At 52.1% G+C, this 20,667-nt stretch overlaps 1 protein-coding gene across 3 annotated transcripts; it reads left to right on the top strand.

Annotated features, from left to right (window-relative positions):
• Positions 1-717: 717 nt before the first annotated feature.
• Positions 718-14,864, top strand: NECAP2 (NECAP endocytosis associated 2). 3 transcript variants are annotated; one of them, XM_032392823.1, is made up of 8 exons: positions 718-843; positions 2,962-3,062; positions 5,521-5,625; positions 5,712-5,793; positions 6,736-6,844; positions 9,438-9,615; positions 12,687-12,771; positions 13,599-14,864. In XM_032392823.1, exons 1-8 carry the CDS (start codon positions 752-754, stop codon positions 13,645-13,647), a joined length of 801 nt encoding a protein of 266 aa, XP_032248714.1. In that variant the 5' UTR covers positions 718-751; the 3' UTR covers positions 13,648-14,864. The 3 variants fall into 3 exon arrangements, with proteins under 3 accessions (XP_032248714.1, XP_032248708.1, XP_032248720.1); XM_032392817.1 differs by having other exon boundaries at positions 12,684-12,771; XM_032392829.1 differs by lacking the exon at positions 12,687-12,771.
• The last annotated feature ends 5,803 nt before the right edge of the window (positions 14,865-20,667 follow it).

The raw sequence follows: 20,667 nt of genomic DNA, 5'->3' as shown, positions 1-20,667 counted from the left end.
ATTGTAAACAATAAATAATCGCTTAGTAAATAACCGTGGAACGAATGAGAGGATGGTACAGGAGAAGGGATTTTGAGAATTAGAATTTGACTATGGTTGGACAAAATGCATCCCCTATGACATTCTGTGAGAAATCCAAGTTAGGACTGGGAGTCTTTTTTCAAGACTTAAATTAGTAGACTTTGCTCTTTGTCGAGTCGAGGCCACACTGGGCCCTGGGCACGTGGTGGGGGAGGATAAGGGTGGCGCCCCACTTAGCGGTGGGGCAGGTAAGCCTCTCTCTTCGAGGAGGAGCCTCAATGGAGGCTTCTAGAGTCAGGAGAAGGAAGGACATTCACGAAGAGCCCGGGGAAGTAAAGGCTGGAGGAGAGATTTGCTGCAGGGTGAGCTGTGTAGGTAGATACAGCTTTGAATCTCAGCCAACTGGGCCCCAAGTGTAAGTGTTGAGGGGATGGGGATGATCCACAACCAGACAACGGACTGCGGTGGCGTCTGCACCTAAGTTTTCTCTGCTGCGCATGAAGCCTCGTGGGAGCGGGAAGCCCCCAAAAGCGCTTGTCCCTAATCACGTGGCTTCAGGATCCGTCCGCCGCGTGTCTTGAGCCAGAGCCGCCAGCAGAGGGCGCGCGGGAGACAATCGTGCTGAGGCCCGCAAGCTGCCGCTCTAGCCTGACCCGGGTCATAGAGTCGCGTCGCTTCCGGCCCCGAGGCGGGGAAGGAGCCGGAAGTCCGGCGGCCCGCGGGTGTCGAGATGGAGGAGGGCGAGTACGAGTCGGTGCTCTGTGTCAAGCCGGAGGTTCACGTCTACCGCATCCCGCCGCGAGCCACCAACCGTGGTTACAGGTGACCGCTTGCCGCAAGGCCGGGCCGACCCCAATTTAACCCCTTCCCCGCCGCCCGACACGCCCACCGTGGGAGCCGAGGACGGCCCCGGCCGGTTTAGGGGAGAGGCGGGAGGTAATACTGCGGTTTCTCCCAGTTCGAGGCCAGAGCAGGGAGGTCTCAGTCTGCCGCACGGGGCTCCCAGCGCGGGGAAGGCGTTGGAGCCGTGTCTAGCCGTGTCCCCAAGCGTGGTTGGGGGTGGTGGTGTCACAAGCCCTCTTCTTTCAGCCCTAATTGGTGGCCTTGAAGGGAACCTTGAAAAGCCTGAAGGGGGAGGGGTCCTATCACGGGCGGAAATCCCCAGGGGGAGGAAAACAGCTCAGAACTGGCCGAAAGGACCCGTCCCAGGAGCTGTAAGCGGATGGCCAGAGCCCAGGGACCCCTCCCTGCCCAGCTCCCTTGCACGAACCTCAGGCCTTATCACAGCTTGTGGCGGTTGGGAGGAGTGCATCTGCGCTTCTTCAGTGAAATGTTCCCCTGAGAGGGATAAACAGATGCTTGTTGGGACTGGAAGGGAACGCAGGAAAGGGCGCTTGTAGGGACTGGAAGGGAACGCAGGAAAGGGCAGTGGGGGTTGGAAGGAGACTTCCTTTTACGATATGCTTTTTTTGTGCTGTTTGCATTTTGTTACCAAGCCTATGCGTTACCTATGAAAAGAAGGAGAAAAAAAAAAAAAGATGTACCTGTTACAGACAGCCTGGTCTGTAGCTCTTTTGTGTCCCTGGGTCGGGGGTGGGGTCGCTTTTGAAGGCAATGTTTGTCTCAGTGATTTGGAATACAGGATTGGCCTGCACCGCAAGAATGGTGGAGTGTCCGCATATCGGGGCTCTTGTTGCTTTCCAGTTGTGTTAACACGGACTTGTAGCTCATTTTCTAGATAACAGATTATTTTATTGAACACCTAGTACATCCACGGTGTAACGTAAAAGTAGCACGAAAGCAACAAGAGAAACAATTACAAAAACACGTTTGCTTTCTGTTATCAAACTGGAGATTGGACACCAAACCCGGATGGTCAGTCTACTCTGATCCCCTTCAGTAGGATGGGTTTGGTCCCTCCTGGCCCCCCGAGAGTGAGGTTCCCAAGTGTCAAGCCTGGCTGGTTTGGCATAGAGGAAACTGGCAGCCCCTGCCCTTGACCCTCAGAGCCCCTCTTAGCTTGGATCTAAGGCCTGTGTTGCCCCACTAGGAGGAACTGAAACTGAGTCTGCTGGTTGTGAATCGAGAGTCTGCATTTGTGTGGCCTTCAAAACAACCTGTGTCCATAGTTAATGGAGTCGCTTGGGGACTTCCAGGAAAAGCCTCTTGAAAACACCCAAGGTTCTTGCTATTTGGGGGTTTTACTGAACTGCTTCTTAGAAGTAAAATGTGAAGTTACTGCTTTAAAAGTACCCAAAGAAGCTATTGTGATAGGTCGGTGGTTTCCTGGGGTTCTTTCGGCCTGGGACACCTTTGGGGTTATGTTTGTTGGACACCCATCCACTTTCCTCACACGTACAGTTGCTCTCCTGTTCTCCTTCTGCTATATGATTGCTCCCGCCCTGCCTTTCCTCTGAGATCATCTCACTGGTCCCAAATGGTCACTCTGGCCCCCGCAGCCCGGCAGTGTCTGAAACAGCAGGCCCAGGAACTGCTTCCTTTACAGAAAGAGAACTGGAAGTCCTACTTCTGAGAAAAAGTCTCTGTAGTCTAGAACTGGGGTCGGCAAACTGCGACCCACTGTGTTTTTGTATGTCTCACAAGCTAAGGACGGTTTTTACATTTTTAAATAGTTGGGGAACATTTTAAAAGAAGGAATATTTCTTAATGCGAAAATTATATGAAATTCAGGTTTTTAGCGTCCAGAAAGTTGCGCTGAAATACAGTCACACTCAGCAGAAAACACTCCATTCCAGTCCGTAAAGCACCAGCACGCTCCTGCACTGTCGATGACTGCTTTTGCCCTACAGCCGCGGAGTGGGTAGTGGTGACAGGGATGGGATGGCCCTTTTCAGAGAAAGTTTGCCAGCCTCTGGTCCTGAGCAGGCAGCCCACATGCCCTCCCCATTCCCGTCCCCAGCATGGTTTTTGTCCCCTTAGGGCCGCGGAGTGGCAGCTGGACCAGCCATCATGGAGTGGCCGGCTGCGGATCACTGCAAAAGGGCAGGTGGCCTACATCAAGCTGGAGGACAGGACCTCAGGTAAAGGCAGGGGAGGCCCTAGTGGGGCTGAGATGCCACACCTCCTACTTTGTGAAGGGAAAGGCAGCCCTGGCCAGTCCACTCGGGTCATGGGAACCGATCCTCGAAATCAAAGGCCCAGCTGTACCTCTAAGCCGCCTCCATTCCCCCCACCTTTAATTGTAGAAAGCACTGTCTCCAGGTGTAAAAGGGAGTATTTCCTGTCAAGCATCTGTCTTTGGTGGGGGGCATCCTTAAGAACATACTAATTTTGGAATCCAGGAAGAGGAGACCTACAGGTTGGTCCCAGGTAGGAAGCCCCAGAGTTTGCTTTGAAGACCAGCTTTGGGGGGAAGACGCACAACCCTCTGCAATTGAGCTCTGCTTCTTACTCAGGAATTCTGTTTATCAACTAAATGGTAACTCCCCAGACTGACCACACCCATTAACTGAAAGAGCCGGAAGCTGTCCTACTCAGCTCTTTCTTTGGTGAAAGGACAAGCCAAGCCGGGCTGTGTTGGGGTCAGCTGGCAGATGTCACCTTAGGGGAAATCTGTCTGGAAGTCATGTGCCACCAGGGCCTCCGGGTGAGCTGTGGAGGGCAATGCGGTCTGAAAGAGCCCCAGCCCCCAGAGCAGGCATCGGGCGCTGTGGCATTCGGTCATTTATTTTTCTAACACGTAGAGATTTTCCTGGGTGGGATGGGACCAAGTGTAAAGCGTCATAGGCAAAACCGGCCGCCTCTGAGAACCGCATCTCTTGTGTCTGAGCTGTGAGACCTTGGGCGAGCCACACATGACCTCTAGTGCCTTGGCCTCCTTTTTGAAATGGGGATCACATTAGCTCATACTTCACAGGATCGTTGGAAGTACGAAGTGAGCACACATTTATCCAGTTGCTTAGTGAACTGCAAGGTGACCCAAAGCATTGATCTGTTCTGGAACATGGGGCTGGCTGGGTATTGGCTGTGGAGGAGTTTGAAAAGACAGCTGCTGTGACTAGGCCAGAGGACTCTGGCCTTGAGGTTTGCTGGGGTGTCCCAGGTGATCTCACAAGGCATGGCAACACCTGTTTTCTGGGAGCCTTGGGAACGGACTTTACGGTGACAGCCTAGTGGAACAGCGACTGCCCAGAGCTGAGCCTCCCCTGCAGGAGCCATCCCAGCATGCTCTTCGCTCGGGGTCAGGCCTGCTGGGTCCTCTTTGTCTCTCGCTCTGCACTCCTTCTCGGCCAAGGCTAGTGGCATTTGGGCCAGGGGACTGTTGTGGGCTGTCAAGTCAAATTTCAGATGTGTAGCAACATCCCTGGCCTCTGTCCACCAGATGCCAGTAGCACCGCCCAAGTTGTGAAAACCAAAAATCTCTTCACACATTGCCACATATCCCTGGGGGCAGACAGGGAGCAAAACCACTCTTGGTTGAGAATCACTGCTCTAGGCCGAAGGCGTCCAGGTGAGTCCCAGATCCCCAGGGACCAAACTAGGGGGGCAGAGAAATTATCAAGAAGCTACAGACTTGGGGTCCACCGATTTGGATTCAGTTCAGCCTTGATTGCACAGTCACCTGTGAACCCCAGCATTGAGTAGAGAAGCCTTGGTCAAGTACTGGAAGCGCGAACAGAGGTCAGCACCTGTGGAAGTGATGTGAGTCCAGAACGCCCCCAGAGGTGTGCACTGCACTGGGGCCTAGAGAGCCGGAGTGACAAGGGATGTGTTCCGCAGGGGCCCCTTTTAAAACCGGTGGTCCTCTTGGCCTATCTCAGCTGCTTCAGATCCTCCTCCTCTTTTTTTTTTTTTTTTAAAGATTTTATTTATTTATTGGTCAGAGAGAGAGAAGGAGCACAAGCAGGAGGAGAGGCAGGCAGAGGGAGAAGCAGGCTCCCCGCTGAGCAAGGAGCCCGACGCAGGACCCTATCCCAGCACCCTGGGATCATGACCTGAGCCGAAGGCAGACGCTTAACCGACTGAGCCCCCCAGGTGCCCCTGCTTCACATTCTTCTGTAGGCGCCCAAACCCTCTTTCAGTGGATTCCGCGGCTCCTCTACAGTCCTGCCTCCGGTCCCAGGCCTTTTCTGAGGTTGTGCTGTACCTGGACCAGGGCCTGCCTGGTCTGGGACCCTCGGGTGTGGGCAGGTCAGCTCTAGCTCAGCCCTCCTGTGGGAATGGAGTTCCAGCATTGCTAGAGCTTTGGATTGTCAGAGAAGACCAGAGATCTGGATTATTTTACATGTAATTTGGTTTTGAAAAGTTTGGCAGTTAAATTAAGAATATTAACACTGGGCTGTATCTGACCTGCAGGCCACTCCTGACTTAAACCTTTCCTTGGTTATAGGTCTGTGTCTTCTCTTCCATCAGAATGGATTTGATTTGAACCCCAGAGTAAGGTTTGCCTCGCTGCCTTTCAGGAAAAAGACCCCAGTGGTGTGATAGAAATGTCAGGCTGGAAGGGGGCTCAAGGTTCACCCTAACTTGTGCTTCCAGGGGAGCTCTTCGCTCAGGCCCCGGTGGATCAGTTTCCTGGCACAGCCGTGGAGAGCGTGACGGATTCCAGCAGGTACTTCGTTATCCGCATCGAAGATGGAAACGGTAGGTGCGGGTCTCGGGGGGGTCCTCCTCATGAGAAGGGTCTCCTCTGCCTCTGGCAAGTGGGATTAATCATGTGTTGTCCCCAGGACGCCGGGCGTTTATTGGAATTGGCTTCGGGGACCGAGGCGATGCCTTTGACTTCAATGTTGCATTGCAGGACCATTTCAAGTGAGTGGTTCCAGGCCACACGTGCTCATGCCTCCTCCCTGCTTTCCCTGGACAGAATGGTTTCCCAGCTTAGGATACCCAGCTGGTTGTGTGGGATTCGTCTGCTAGCAGGGCCTCCGGGAGACTCACTGCTCCTGTGGGGCAGGCTGCCTTCTCTCCTTTCCAGTCCTTTCCCTTTCCCCCGGCCCTGTCTCTCACTGGTCAGCGGGCCCAGCCTCTGAGCTGCCATACCTCTTCCCTTACCGGCACCAGAGGAGCCGGAGGCCGTGGGAGGCTCATGGGGCCTTCCTGAGCCTGTTCCTCCGTGATATGTCCTGGGAGTCCTTTCTAAAGCTAAGACAAGGGCAGGAAAGACTGCTCCCCTGCCACCTGCAGGCCTCCATCTCTGGCCGCTGGGAAGTTGGGAGTTTGTGCAGCGACTCATGTGGGCACCTCTGGCCCTTGCCTGGCCTGTTGTCCCTGCCCAGGGGGCTGCTAGATGGGTATCGTGTGGAGGGTGGGGGGGACCTTTGTGTTGCTCTCTACTTCCTGGGCATCTGTCTTGTCTCACCATCTACCTTATGAGTCCTTGTGAGTGGGGGGTGTGGATACACTGTCCTAGCCCTCATGCCGAGTGCTAGGAGGAGAGGGCCAGGTTCTCAGATTTCCTGAAGACTGGTGTCAGGACCTTCTTTTACATCCATGAGCTCACTGAATTTTCATAGCTGTCTTTAACACATACAGAATTGTATTCCCATTTTGTTGATGAGGAAACTGATGTGCACGCAGCTACTTATGTGTCAGAGTCAGGATTTGAATTCAGGCCCAACTCCCAAGCCTGCGTGTGCTCTTTCTGCCATATAAAACCTCTTCCTGGAGCGATGGCAGGTGGAGGTGGAGTGAGGGAGTGAATGCAGGGCGGCTGGTCTCTTCCTCACCTTTTTCTTCTTATCCTCTGCCCAGGTGGGTGAAACAGCAGTGTGAATTTGCAAAACAGGCCCAGAACCCAGACCAGGGCCCCAAGTTGGACCTAGGCTTCAAAGAGGGCCAGACCATCAAGCTCAACATCGCGGTGAGTCCCACCCTCACTTGGCTTTGTTGGCCAGCACCCAACCCCAGCCCAGAGCCCACCCCTCTTTTCCCACCCTTCAGTTCCATCAGTTGAGTAGATGTTTGTGGATCAGCGGCCTTTTGCCAGGTCCTGTGCCGGGGGTAAACGAGAGAGCTCTGCTCTCGTGGAGCTCAGAGTTAAACGGAGATGGGCGAGACAAGATATGACCACAACCTGGCAGGGGAGGGGATGCAGCGCAGTGCCATGAGCTCCTAGAGGAGGGGCACGCAGCCCATAGTTAGGGGAAGCAAGGAAGGGTTCCTGGAAGAAGTGACCTGTAAGGAAGGGGAAAGAGGGGGATCAAAAGGCGGTTCAAGCAGAGGGAACAGCATGTGCAAAGCCTCTGAGTTGAAAAGAAGCATCAGTCACTTGCTCCCAGAGCTGGCATTTCTGACCAGGCTCTTAGAATAGGGGTCAGCTGCATCCTGGCCTTGCACCTCGAGTAAGGAAGATTTGGGAGAGCTCTGGACAGGAAGGTGTTGAGGTAGGTGCTGGGATTCATGGGCAGCTTCTGCTGGTGGTGGTGGTGTCCTGACACCCCGTGTCTTCATCTTGAGCTGCCCTGCATCTGGGTTTCCCCTTGTTAGCTCCTGTGGAGAATGGGAAAAGGTAGGGCTGGGCTGGGTGTCCAGGACTCGGTCCTCACCGGACTACAGGGAGTGGGGGTTGGAGTGATTTGGGGGAACCAAGGACCACATGGAAATGTTTTTTGAAGAAACTTTGTAACCCTAAGATAATGCTCTTCCTCTTTACTTACTCTTTATTTACTATCTCTTTCTCCTCTTTTCTGCTTCATGCTGGTGATGATTTGGGACCCTTGACGTTGGCCAACTGGCCCTTAAGAGAAAATACAGGTCATGTCCAGTGGACTGGTTGGGATGTGATTCCTCTCTTGCTGGGAGGAAACTAACATTTAATGAGCAACAGCTGTGTGCCAGGTAGTGTTTGTTTGTTTTTTTTTAGGCACTTATATGAATTAAGCATTCTCCCATTTTACAGGCAAGGAAATGAGGCTTAGAGAGTTTAAGGGATTTGCCCAGGTCATAGAGCTGGAAATAACCAGCACAGCTGGACTCTGACTGAGGGCTTTGAGGCTTCTGGCTTCAGGGCTGTGGTCTTAGTGCTGGATTAAGCTGCTGCTCCTTACAAGGTGGGAACTGTGTCTTCATCTTTGTAACTTGCACTGGTTTCTGGCTCACATCAGGGCTCAGGTTTTTGTTTTTGGTTTTAATTTTCTTTTTTTTTTTTTTTAAGATTTTATTTATTTACTTGAGAGCAGGGGCAGGGGCAGGAGGAGAGAGAAAGGGAGAAGCAGACTGCCCACTGAGCAGGGAGCCCAGTGGAGGGCTCGATCCCAGGACACTGAGATCATGACTAGAGCTGAAGTCAGATGCTTAACTGGCTGAGCCACCTAGGCACCCCTTTTTTTTTAATGTTTTATGGAAGTATGATATGCATACAGAAAAGTGCACACATTATAAATGCAGAACTCAGTGAATTTTTGAAAACCAAATGTACCCACGCAAACTAGCCCCCAGATCAAGAAGCAGAGATTATCTGCATTCTGGAAGCCCCTCTCCTGTTCTTGTCCACAGGACAGAGTCACCACGGTCCTGATGTGGAATGCCCTAGATTTTGTTTTCAAACAAAATCTGCTTCTGTTCTGTTGCTAATAGTTTGTCCATTGTCACAGCAGTGGTGTATTTCATTGTGAGAATGCATCACAGTGGTACTCTTTGTGGGTTTTGTTTTAAGATTTATTTATTTATTTGAGGTGAGGAGGGGCAGAGGGAGAGGGAGAGAGAATCCTCAAGCAGACCCCCTGCTGAGCGCAGAGCCCCACATGGAGCTCGATCCCACGACCTGAGATCACGACCTGAGCCCTGAGATCATGACCTGAGCCAAAACCAAGAGTCAGACGCTTCACCAGCTGAGCTCCCCAGGCGCCGCGCCCCCCAGTGTTACTCTTTAACTGCCAGTGAACACTGGGATAGTTGCCAGTTAGGAGCTATTACAAATAGTAATGGCTGTGAACGTCCAAGGACATGTCTTTCGGTGCCATGAGTATGTGTTTCTGTGGGGTCTGTTTCTAGGAGGGAAATTGTATGGTCATCAGTTCACATGTTCAGCTTTATAGATTCTTCCAGACAGTTTCTCCAAGTAGCGTTCCCCGTTTACACCTCCCCCAGCAGTGTGTGAGTGAGCGTTCTGGTTGCTCCACATCCTTGTTGGTACTTGATAGTCTGCATTTTGGCCATTCTGGTGGGTGTGTAATGGTATAGCACTCGTTTTGATTTGTAGTTTTAATTTGTATTTCCCTGATGCTTAATGAAGCCAGGGCTGAGTTTTCGAATTAGATGTATTTGGGATAGCTCTGGAATTGTGATGTGTTGAACACAGCTCACCACAGTGAGTGCTGGACAGCTGTTGACCATCTTTTGGTTATACAGATGTTTGGGGCTTGGGGGCCACCTGGGCCCTCTTTGTGGGGTTTTCCGATAAGCAGGGGGACCCCAGCAGAACTGACTGGTTTGCATCCCTCGCCTCTCTTCAGAACATGAAGAAGAAGGAAGGAGCAGCTGGGACTCCCCGCGCGCGGCCCGCCAGCACAGGAGGACTGAGCCTGCTTCCCCCGCCCCCGGGGGGGAAATTCTCCACCCTGATCCCCCCGCCTGTGGAGCAGTTGTCTGCGGGGGGATCCCTCGTCCAGACAGCAGTTGCTCCCAGTTCAGGTCAGTGCTCGGGAGTCACTGTACTTGCTGCGAAAGCTGCACCTGCGGGTTCCTCTCTCCCCCCCCCCCCCCCGGGCCGCCGGGGGCCCCGGGGGGCCCCCCCCCCCCCCCCCCCCCCAGGTGCAGCTGGGGCCCCGTGGTGCTCCCTCCTTCACTCACACTGTCCATCATGTGGTACCTGTCTGTGACACCATGAAGCTGATCCTGCCCAGACTGGGTAAGGGGTTCCTCTCTTCCCTGATACCTGCCACTTCCCCCCTTAGTGCCTCTGTCTACCCCCGATGGGTGGGGGCTGCAGATTGTTGGTTGTGACACTGATTTGCTATGAAAGCATCAGCATGTGGTTTCCTGGTTCTTAGAAGCTGCTCAGTGTTTGTCGAGTGGGTGGGTGATAGAGACACGGTCTGCTCATATCTGGTAGGTGACAGGAGTCCTGGGCACAAAGACTAATTGTATGGGTCCACATATGACCAGCCAGGATGATGTGGGGAGGCTCCATGGAAAAGATGGCATTGAGGTGGGCCTTGAAGGGAGGAGATGGGGGCAGGGGACGCTTGGCATTCCAGACAGAAGAGTGTGAATAAGGCTCAGATTTTTAATCACCTGGTGTGTGTAGGAAAATGGATGTAGCATAAGTATGCCAAGGTGAGTGGTAGAAAATAAAATCGGGGATTTAGTTTAGAGCAAGGTCCTTGGTAAGGCCCTCGGGGTCCTGGGAAGCTGAGAGGCAACTCGCCCAGCACGCTGTGCTGGTGCTTGTTCTAAGGTGTAAGGAATGCCTTTTGGTGACCCTGGGATTCCAGAAGTTAGTGCCCAGTACCAGCCACCGATAGAGATGGGGAGCTAGCCCATTTCCTTGGCCTCTCCACCCTACCCGCCCAGCCTAGCTGATGTTCCAAGCCTTCCCCAGGCTGGGTGATTTCTCCACACAGATTTCACTAGGTTCTAGAGGACAGGATTGCAGGAAGCCTGCTTTCTTTCCCTTTTAAGGGTGTGGACATAGGCTTTCCCATCTGCCGGTCAGGCTTCCGACCTCAGCCTTGTGGGGAATTCCCAGCCCAGGAGTGGGCAGGAGTAGTGGTCAGCCAGCCTCTGCCACGGTACCAGGAACCATTCTTCCAGCATTGTTTCTCAGAGTAACAGGACCACCTGCCTTGGCATCACCAGGAACGTGGACAGGAATCTGTGTTCCTAACATTATTTGTATGCTCACTGAGGTCTGAGAGCCGCTATCTTAGGCCTTCCCTCGGTTGCTGGTGCATGTTTAACAGCTAATATGGAGTATCTGCTATGTGCCAGGCAGTGTTTTAAGCCCTGGGAATGTTGTAAATACAGCACCAAGTTCCCGCTCTCAAGGGCTTATGGTTTGTTTTGTTTTAAGATTTTATTTATTTATTTTGAGAAATCAAGAGTGATGGGGGCAGAGGGAGAGGGAGAATCTCAAGGAGACTCCACTCGGAGCACAGATCCCAATGTGGGGCTTGATCTCATGACCCTGAGATCATGACCTGAGCCAAAGTCAAGAGTCAGACACTTGACTGAGCTACTAGGCGCCCCTCAAGGGCTTATGTTCTTTTTTTTTTTTTAAGATTTTTTAATATTTATTAGAGAGAGACAGAGCACAAGCAGGGGGAGCAGCAGAGGGAAAGGGAGAAGCAAGACTCCCCACTGAGCAGGGAGCCCGATGTGGGGCTCGATCCCAAGACCCTGGCATCATGACCTGAGTTGAAGGCAGACGTTCAACTGACTGAGCCACCCAGGCGCCCCAAGGGCTTACATTCTAACGTACAAGACAGGCAATTAGTGTGTCTGCAGACAAAATGGTGTCAGATACTGAGCCACGAAGAGCTACCATTTCTTGAGCACTTAGTATATCCTGTAAACCAGACTGGCTGAGTTCACATTCTAGCTTATCAGTTGTGTGACAGTCAGAAGATTGCCTGCTTCTCTGTGCCTCAGTTTTCTCATCTGTAGGATGGGGGCAGTCATGATAGCCTACGGTGTGGGTTTCTTGTGAGGATCAAATGAGCTGATCCGTGAACAATACCTAAAACACTAAGTGCTTGTGTTTGTTGGGTCTCGTTCCACTAATGTGGTCATTATCACCACCGCGTGCTGGGCCTTCTCCAAGCATTCCATTGTATTAGCTCCGACAGCACAGACCGGTTCTGTGAAGTAGTCACTGTTATCGTCCCTCACCCCCGTTTGAGAGATAAGGAAACAGACTTGAGGGATGCGCATCAAGTCACACAGTTGGTCCTGGCCTGTCTTCTCCCAGGGCCTGGGATGGGTCTGAAGGAGACAATGCACAGTAAGCACTTGGCGAGCTGCAAAACTAAATCCTTGAGGGCCCTGGTGTTATCTGGTCTCCCAGCCCAGAGCAGATTAGAAATAGCAAATTGGTGGGAGGGCGGAGGGAGGAAGGCACAGGGCCTTTAGCAGGGACAGCAGCACGGGGCGGGGTGCTGGCGCAGAGGCAGGCACGGGAGCCCCAGGTGCCCCCACCTTGATGAAGAGAGACACAGATACCGGCTTCTGTGTTGCTTCTTCTGGAAGCCTCGCCCCAAACCCTAACCACTTTGGGTCCCAGCACTTGGCACATGTCTGGAGCATAACCTTTTCATTCAGTTGATCCAGACCCTGGACTAAGGGCTGTACGTGAAGATGACCTTGCATCGTTGGTGGGCGGGAGATTCAAGAAGCCAGGGCGGGAGATAGTGAATTTTAAACAGATTGCCAACATATAAGCAGTTGAAAACAAGGTCAGCTTCAGGTATGAGCGATGGATGGTGTGTGACTCGTCCTCCCCGGCACCCTGCCTTCCACCTTGTATGTATACGGCTTTCCACTTTTCTCTAGGAGCCCTCAAGGGCTCGTGAGCAGATGGAAATGTGGCAGCTTGTTTGTTTGTTTGTTTGTTTGTCCCAGAGCAGGTCTCTGTGTGTCTTTCCCGGCCACCCGGAATCATGAGACTGATTTCAGGGTCACTGAGACCACCAGAAAGAGAGATTTCTGACTCTTCTGTCTCCTTTTCTTCTCTCCCTGCCTGGTGGATCTGGGGACATCAGTAGGAGGTGCCACCATGTCCTGGCCACACCCCAAGCCTGCCACGACTGCCACCACTGACATCTGGGGAGACTTCACCAAATCCACAGGGTGAGGAGAGGGTCACGTTTTTGTGGTGGGACTGGGGCCAGGGCTGTGTCCCTAGAAACCTGGGATTGTTCCAGATGCTTTTCTTCTGGTGTTTGGAGCAACCGCTCGGACTTGGACGTTTTCAGGCCAGCCAGAGGGCAGAGCCCCAGAGTGCCCGCTTTGGGTGGCATACTGGTCTCCGTGAAGGCTTTTCACTGCTCTCTACTGCTAGGGGACCTGGGGCTACGCTTAACTCTCTGGTCTTCCAACCGCCTTTGGCTCATCCCCAGTAGCAGCTCCCCTCTTCCTCCACCCCACTCTCCCCACCCCTGCCCCAGCTATCCCCACCCCTGCCCCAGCTGTCCCAGAACACTGGACAGAATTAACCTTGGTTCTAGCCTTGGCCCATCCTCGTGGTCTCTTGCCTTCTCTGCCTCAATAAAACTTGAAGCCTTTCCTTGGAGTCGAGGTGAAGAGATGCTAAAAACTTATTGCATCGTTGTTTATAGGGATAGTCTGTAGGACAGGACTCAGCACGTGTTTTCTATGGAGATAGATCGTTTAGGCTTTACAGACCTTATGGCCTCTACTCAGTTTTGCTTTTGTAGCTCAAAAGCAGCCACGGATGGCGTGTAAGTGAATGGGCATGGCTCTGTGCCAGTAACACTTTATCTCCAGAGACAGAGAACTGGGTTTGGTCTCTGGGCTATAGTTTGCTGACCCCTGCTCTAGAACATTCAGGGACTCACTTCTTGGAGCTCTTTTTGCCCAGAGAGAAGCCACATTTTATTGACTTTGTATTTTCAAACATCTAAACTCTCCCACCCCTCCCTTTTTTCCTTTTACAGGTCGACTTCCAGCCAGACACAACCAGGCACAGGCTGGGTCCAGTTCTGATCTGAGTGCAACCCCTCTTTTTCCTCATACAATTTCTGGAAAGGAACCACTTCACCTGGGCCAAAGGAAGGAGGACGAAGCACTCCCCAGCCAGCCTCTGTTTGGAGCATGACTCCTCTCCTCCTCACCTGACTTTCTGGACAGACTGGCATGTTAGGCAGTAAATTGGCACAATGTCACACTGTTTGCTGGGACCCGAGTGTGCAACCACAACACAGGAGGAGGAGAGCTCCAGCATCCCCATCCCTGTCCGTCTCTTGACATGAGAGACTCTGAGACTGCTGCTTCCATCACATGACCCATATTAAACACAAGCCCCCAAAGCAAAAGAAGGGGTTGAGCGTGCTACCTGGCCTCAGCTGGGCCCTTCTCAGTGGTTACAGGTGTCCCGTGATCACTGTCCAGAAGGAGGGCCTTCTGCACTCCCATTGGCTGTAGCCACTTCATTCAAGGTGCCTTCAGAGGGGGGATTCCTTCCTGATTTCTGGCAGGTTTATAGGCTGCAGCTCGAACAGCTAATCAGGAGGGAAATCAAGAGTATTAATCAGCTTTTAAAAAATCTTTAATGTTTGCTTTGCTAACGTGCTGATCTGCACTAACTTGCCTTTGCGAAAGGGACTGTTCTGCAAGATGCGCCAGCAGGGGCCTCGGAAAGCATTCCACCCTGTCTGCCGCAGGAACTGCTCTGAGCTTCAGAAAGCAGTGTTCGTCTTGGCCAAGTGGCCTGGCTGCAGGGGCTTCCGGGCCAGGTGGGCAGTGCCAGGCTGATGCAGGCGCCGGAAGCGTGTTTGGGCAGGAAAGCCGGAACTGTTCTCATGGAGGGGGGGGGTCTGGCCGTCCTGTCCACCGACAGCTCTCTGGGTTCACGGGCTGCCAGCACAGTTCCCAGGGGCCTTGGGTTTTCTTCTTGCTGTGGTTTCTGAAGTGCCTTGTCTGCAGACAGCCTCCTACTTTCTTTTCTCCTTCAGAGACTGTACATGACAGAAGGAGTTCTGAGCGAACTGGAAGCCTAGGGTTGCCTGTATTACTGGTTTATGAGAAATAATTTTACCTGAGCACACCTTGAAATTTGCTTTTCTCAGCATACTTTACCTCTTAATTGAAAGATCGATTTTTTGAAGGGTCAAGACAATGAACTGAAAAAAAAGAAAAAGTGTTGGCCTTTTTGTGGGACCAGATTCCGAAGATAAAAAAATAAATATTTTTACTTCTGTCGATGTATGTCAAGGATGAACATGTTTTTGGCAGCATGGCCACGAAGCCATCCGGGGTGCCACAGCTAGACTCCCAGCCACCTCTCACCGCTGATCGTGTGTCCAGATTTAAAGTCTGGTGCCAGGGTGTCAGATTAGCCAGAATAAGAGAATTGGGTCTTGTTGCCCTCAGGCAACCAGTAACTTCTCCCCTGTGCATCTGGAAGAGCACCGTCTTTTTAGCTTGTAATGTGGGAGGGGGCCCCTGCCTCCCCCCAAGACCTCTCCACAGAAGCATCTTCCTAAATAGTAAGGGTGTACAGTCTTGCAGAAGCCAAAAACTAAAGGCCCCAGCACTTCCCATGCTCGAGGGTTCGGTAAGAAAGCTGCAGTTTTTGTTAGTTAAGGAAACCGCTGCTCTGGCTAATAAACTGTCTAAGAGGGGGACTTAGAAAATTAGAATGAAGGGTCCTCTGCCCTTGGAATAAGAGTAGGGAATTTGCATCAGAGGAGTCTCAGGAGTCGTAAACTTTACGTCTGTTGCCCATTACATCCCGTCTTCCAAAGCGCTTGAAGGCTGGAAAAGGAAGCTTAACTTGAAGGAGCCCTTCCTTGAGTGGAAGTACCTCCCCTTGGACGTGGGCTCTTGGGTTCTGGAGATGGACCTGGGCTTTGGGTCTGGGCTCTCTCCTGGTTAGGCGGTGACCACAGGCTCCGTCCTTAAGTGTCACTCGCAGGAGGCACAGAGGCACTAGCAGGTGCCCATATCCCGTAGTTTGGCCGTAGTTACCTTCATCTAGAACCAGATAACCCGGAACCATTACTCAAAATGGTGGTGAGGCCGCTGGTGAAGCAGCTGTCAAGGATCTAACCCCCAAAACACCTTGACAGATCTGTGAGGGCTGGGGGTGAGGTAAGAAACCGTGTGGTGTTCTCCATCACCAACTGGAATCCTGGCTGAAAAAAAAAAAAACCCTGCTGTGGGACTAGGGTCCCCAGGAAAATCCCCACTACCAAACCAGGCTGCTATTCACTCAAGACACCTGCCTGGAGCTTCCAAGGGGGGGGGGGGGGGCGGGGGTGTGTGAGGCCTGGGCTGCCCTCTACAGAGCAGGGGGATTTGAATACCCTGACAGACGAAGGTGGCTCCCACAATTGCCACCAGCAGGTGTGCACATCTCATGTAATCTCCTTCCAACATAGGCCAGACCCGTGGCTTCTAAGCAACACAGGCAAAGGTGACAAGATGTTTCCATGATCACGTTACAGAACATTACATCTGTCCTGCTGTCAGGACATCTGTCCAGAGACAGAGCCTCTCTCCCTGCCTTTGGAGAAGCAAGCTGCCGTGTGTGCTGCCCCAGGTGGAGGGTCAAAGAGGCAAGGAACTAGGGCAGCCTCAGGCTGACCGCCAACAGGGGACCAAAGCTCCTGGTCCAGCAGTCTGCAAGGAACGGAGCACTGCCCGCCCAAACCGCGGGAGCCTGGAAGCCGGTCCGTCCCCAGCTGGCCGTTCAGATGAGCCCCAGGCCTGGCCAAGGCTTGACTGCAGCTGTGCAGAGGACCCGGCCAAGCTGGGCCCAGACTCCCGACCCAGAGAAACAGCCAGTAAATGTTTTAAGCTGCTAAATTTGTGGGGATACTGTTATACAGCAATAGATGACTAAGACAAGAAGTGAGCAAAGCGTGTTGGAAGTGGGAGTCTCAGAGAAAAGCATCTGGACAGATTGAAGGCCTTTGTGGCCTTGGCAGCTGACTTCACATGCTCCTTTGGGCCTTGTTGACAGCTGTTGCTTGGTGACGCTTACTACGTGCTAGGCACTGTTCCATGCACTTGGCATAAAACTCGTTTCGCCATCACATCAGCCCTACAAGGTAGGTACTCACCCGTTTTACAAACGATGAGACTGAAGCAGTGAGATTAGATAGTTTGCCCGAACTCACGTGGCTGCTACATGCTGGGTTAAGAGCTGGATTAGAACCCCGGGCGTCTGGCTCTAGCATCCATGCTTTTTATCAGGTGGATCTGCGCAACCAGGGCTGCCTCTAGGGCTGGCTCGGAAGACCTGGTTAATCCGTGGAAGTTCCCATTCTCCTAGTAGATCAAGAAACCCACAATATGGCAGGTATGAAATGACAGGCCAAGGGTGGGGCTTTGCCTCCTGGGTGATCAGAAGCCACTGCCGTGCATCACGGCACATAGTAGGCTCTCAGTAGCTGTTGATTTCTCTGAGCAGAGAGTGACGGAAGGGTGCCATGCTCTGTGGGCAGAATGGACCAGAGTTGGGAGAAGGCCAGTTTTTCCTTACTGCAGCTTGAACAGAGATGTTTTAATGTTTTCTTCCAGATTACAGATGTAACGCAGGTACGAAAACAAAACCACAAAGGATATTAGCAATCATCCCAAGCATTCCTTGGTTCGTAGGAACATGGGCCCACGTCTGCCTCTGTCTTCATGTGGGTTTCTCCCTGTGTCTCTGTGTGTGTCCTCTCCCTTTCTTGTAAGGACACCCTGCACTGGATTTAGGGCCTTAGGTGTATCGGTGGACCTTAAACCCAGGACGATTTTATCTCAAAATTCTTAATTACATAATCCTTAATTATATCTGCAAAGGCCCTATATCCAAATAAGGTCACATTCACAGGTATTAGGGGTTGGGACTTGAACGTATCTTTTGGGGGGACACAATTCAACTCGCCACAGTCTACCCACTCCAAGGTCCATCAGTAGGGGATGGGTTATATAAATTTAGATACATCCATATAGTGGAATACTAGATTTTTTGGGGAAAATGGAATGAAAAAGCTCTTTATAGGGGCGCTTGGGTGGCTCAGTTGGTTAAGCTTCTGCCTTCAGCTCAGGTCATGATCCCGGATCCCTGGGATCAAGCCCCGCCTGCTTCTCCCTCTCCCTGACTCTCCCCTCCACTTGTTTTCTCTCTCAAATAAATAAAATCTTTTTTTTTTCTTAAACTCTTTATATAGAGGTAAGGAAGTATCGCTGAGCTATATCAAGGGCAGGCAGGAAGGTACAGAATAAGGTGTAGATAGAATATGCTATTTTGCATAAATGGGAAGGAAAGCTACTTTATGTGCATAAAATGTCTCTGGAAAGGTACACACGAAATAGCACCCCACAAGTTGCCTGCAGGTGAAAACTGGGTGCCTGGGAGACAAAGATGCTAGACACCAGGAGATACTTTTACTTGATAACTTTCTGTTTGAATCTGAACCATGTAAATGTACCACCTTTTCAAAGAAAGAAAGAAAATCTACATTTAAAAGGTCATCTGTCATATCAACACCCAAACATATGGAGCAGGGTGAGCATTTTAGTGTCTTTTCATCTTACTATATATAAGCAGTAAATAAATTTTTTTTTTTTTTTTTTACAAATATGGGCTTAGTGTTCTGAAACACTTCACTTAATAACTTATAACCATTTCTCCAGGCATTGAATGTTCTTCTCTAACATTTGGAATGACTTCATGGTTTTCCATTAAACGAACCACCCAAGATTATATATGTTACTGCTGGACCTTTCAGTCTTCCCAATTTTTTTTGCTATTCAAGTTGGACCTTATAGAAAGACTTTGCAAGTCACCCTTAAGATATCCAGTGAATCCTGTTAAGCAGAACACGCCCCGTCCTCTAAGCCTCCTGGTTAATGTGGTTTTACAGATGGTGGGCAGAGTCCAACCCAGCCTAGCACCCAGATTTGGCAGGCATTTGGCCCTAGCAACCCTGGGGTGGGGATTCCAGTCACTTGTTTTCCAGTTACCTGAGCTACAGATTTAGAACCCTCTGCAGTGAGCAGGTGAGCCCCTGGTGCGACTCGCTTCGGGTGGCTGGTCTTGGGGTCGCTGGGCTGAGCACCATCTAGTTATGGGGCAGGGTGACCAGTGGGCAACAGTTCTGGGGACTCAGATGACCCACTGGTCAGCTGAGCTGGGAACACAGCCTCGTCACAGAGAGGGGGGCCAGAGGCCTCCCGAGGAGGCCTGGGGTACATATGGGACTCCCCTGCAGCAGGGTCCTGTGGGCTCTGGGGTAAGAGGGTCAGGAGAGAGCCGCTGTGTTTGCTGTCCCTCCCAAAGTCTCGCATCAGGGAGCGTAGTATAGAGAGGAAAGAAGGGGGGGATTGAAAGCCAAAGAACTCCCTGCCGCGCGCGTATCCTTGGGTGAGTGACTGTACCTCTCTGAGTCTCGGTTTCCTCATCCATAAAATAGAAATAATCCTAGAACCTGCTTCACAGCCTAGATCCTGTTTCACAGAGTGTTCAGAGGGGACTGAGCATAGCATGAGAAAATGGAAGCCGCGGCATCCCGCACAGTGTGGCATGCGGCCGGTGTAGGCCGCCTTCGAGGTCCAGGTGCTGGTAACCAAGGGACCCCTGGTGGAGGCAACAGGCAGGTCTGCTGGCGGGAGGGACAGGGATGGGGGCCTGAGCCTGGACCCTGCTGCTGGGAGGAGCCCTCTGGAGTGAGGGCTCTGCAGGGACACGCAGGATCAGCAGTGGACTGATGAGGCCATGAGCCTGTTAGGGCCTGGGTAGGGACCCAGCAAGTCTGGGGACTCCAGAAAGGGTGACACAGACCTGGGCCATGCTGGGGTACCTGGGGGCCAGCTGTGCTTACTGGTAGACATCAGTCAGCCCTCCCTTGTGCCCTTCTCCTCCCAACCTCACAGCTCCACCTCCCCATCCCCAAACCCCAGGGATTGACCCAAACCTTTCTTGACTCGAAGCCCTGGCCCAGGCCACAGCCTCGCCTGCACCATCCCAGGGTGTCAGGGCTTGAAGGCCACACTGGCAGCCTCGAGTGCCATTTCTCAGATGTAAAACCCAGGCTCTTCTTTGACAAATGGAAAACTCCCACTCACCCCCTCCTACCCACCTATGGCTGTTTTCCAAATATAAAATCATAAAATTAGGGGCGCCTGGGTGGCTCAGTCGGTTAAGCTACTGCCTTCAGCTCAGGTCCTGATCTCAGGGTCCTGGGATCGAGCCCCGAGTGGGGCTCCCTGCTCAGTGCAGAGCCTGCTTCTCCCTCTGCCTCTGCCACTCCCCCCGCTTGTGCTCTGTCTCTCTGTCAAATAAATAAATAAAATCTTAAAAAAAAAATCATAAAATTAAACATGCTGTTTCAAACCAAGCACACCCCTCTCTCTGCCCTAGAGATTCAGAGCTTCCTCCCCCTTTGAAAATGGATGATTTGATTCAATGCTTTGGAGAACAGAGGGAGATTGAGGCCCAGTAGGCGGATAGAATCTAGCTTACTGTTACAATAGAAATGACAGATCACGGTTTAGTTTCGAAAGCATGGTTTCCTCGGAGTGCCTGGCTGGCTCAGTCTGTGAAGCTTGAGACTCTTGATTCCAGGTTTGTGAGCTTGGGTCTCACTTTGGGTGCAGAGATTACAAAAACAACAACAAAAAGCACGGTTTCCTCTATGGTCTGATCCCTATCCCATTTGGGCAAGGCACATGAGTTTGAGAGAAAGAGTGGGTAACAGATGGGGTTCCGCCATTTCACAGATGAGCAAACTGAGGCCAGAGCGCCTCAGGCTAGGTTGCAGGGCAAGCAGGAAAACTTTCTCCTACGGGTGGCAGTCATCGAAGCCTCAGTACTGTTACGGTGGGCTCCGAAGGCGCGGGCAGGAATGGCCCCTCAGTCTGGCTGGCGATGGGCGGAGGCCAGAGCTTGAGTTTTAGAACTTGGAGGCCGGGCCAGGGAACACAGGCGAGACCACAGCGGGACTCTGCAGCTGAGCGTGGCGTTTCCCCTCATGCAAAAGGAGCGAATAATCCCTGTTTGCTGGGTTGTCC

The sequence above is a fragment of the Phoca vitulina genome, unplaced genomic scaffold (assembly GCF_004348235.1).
Source record: "Phoca vitulina isolate PV1807 unplaced genomic scaffold, GSC_HSeal_1.0 scaffold2, whole genome shotgun sequence".
Lineage (NCBI taxonomy): Eukaryota > Metazoa > Chordata > Mammalia > Carnivora > Phocidae > Phoca > Phoca vitulina.
Note: the sequence above shows the minus strand (reverse complement) of the source record. Positions and strands in the feature narration are given on the sequence as shown.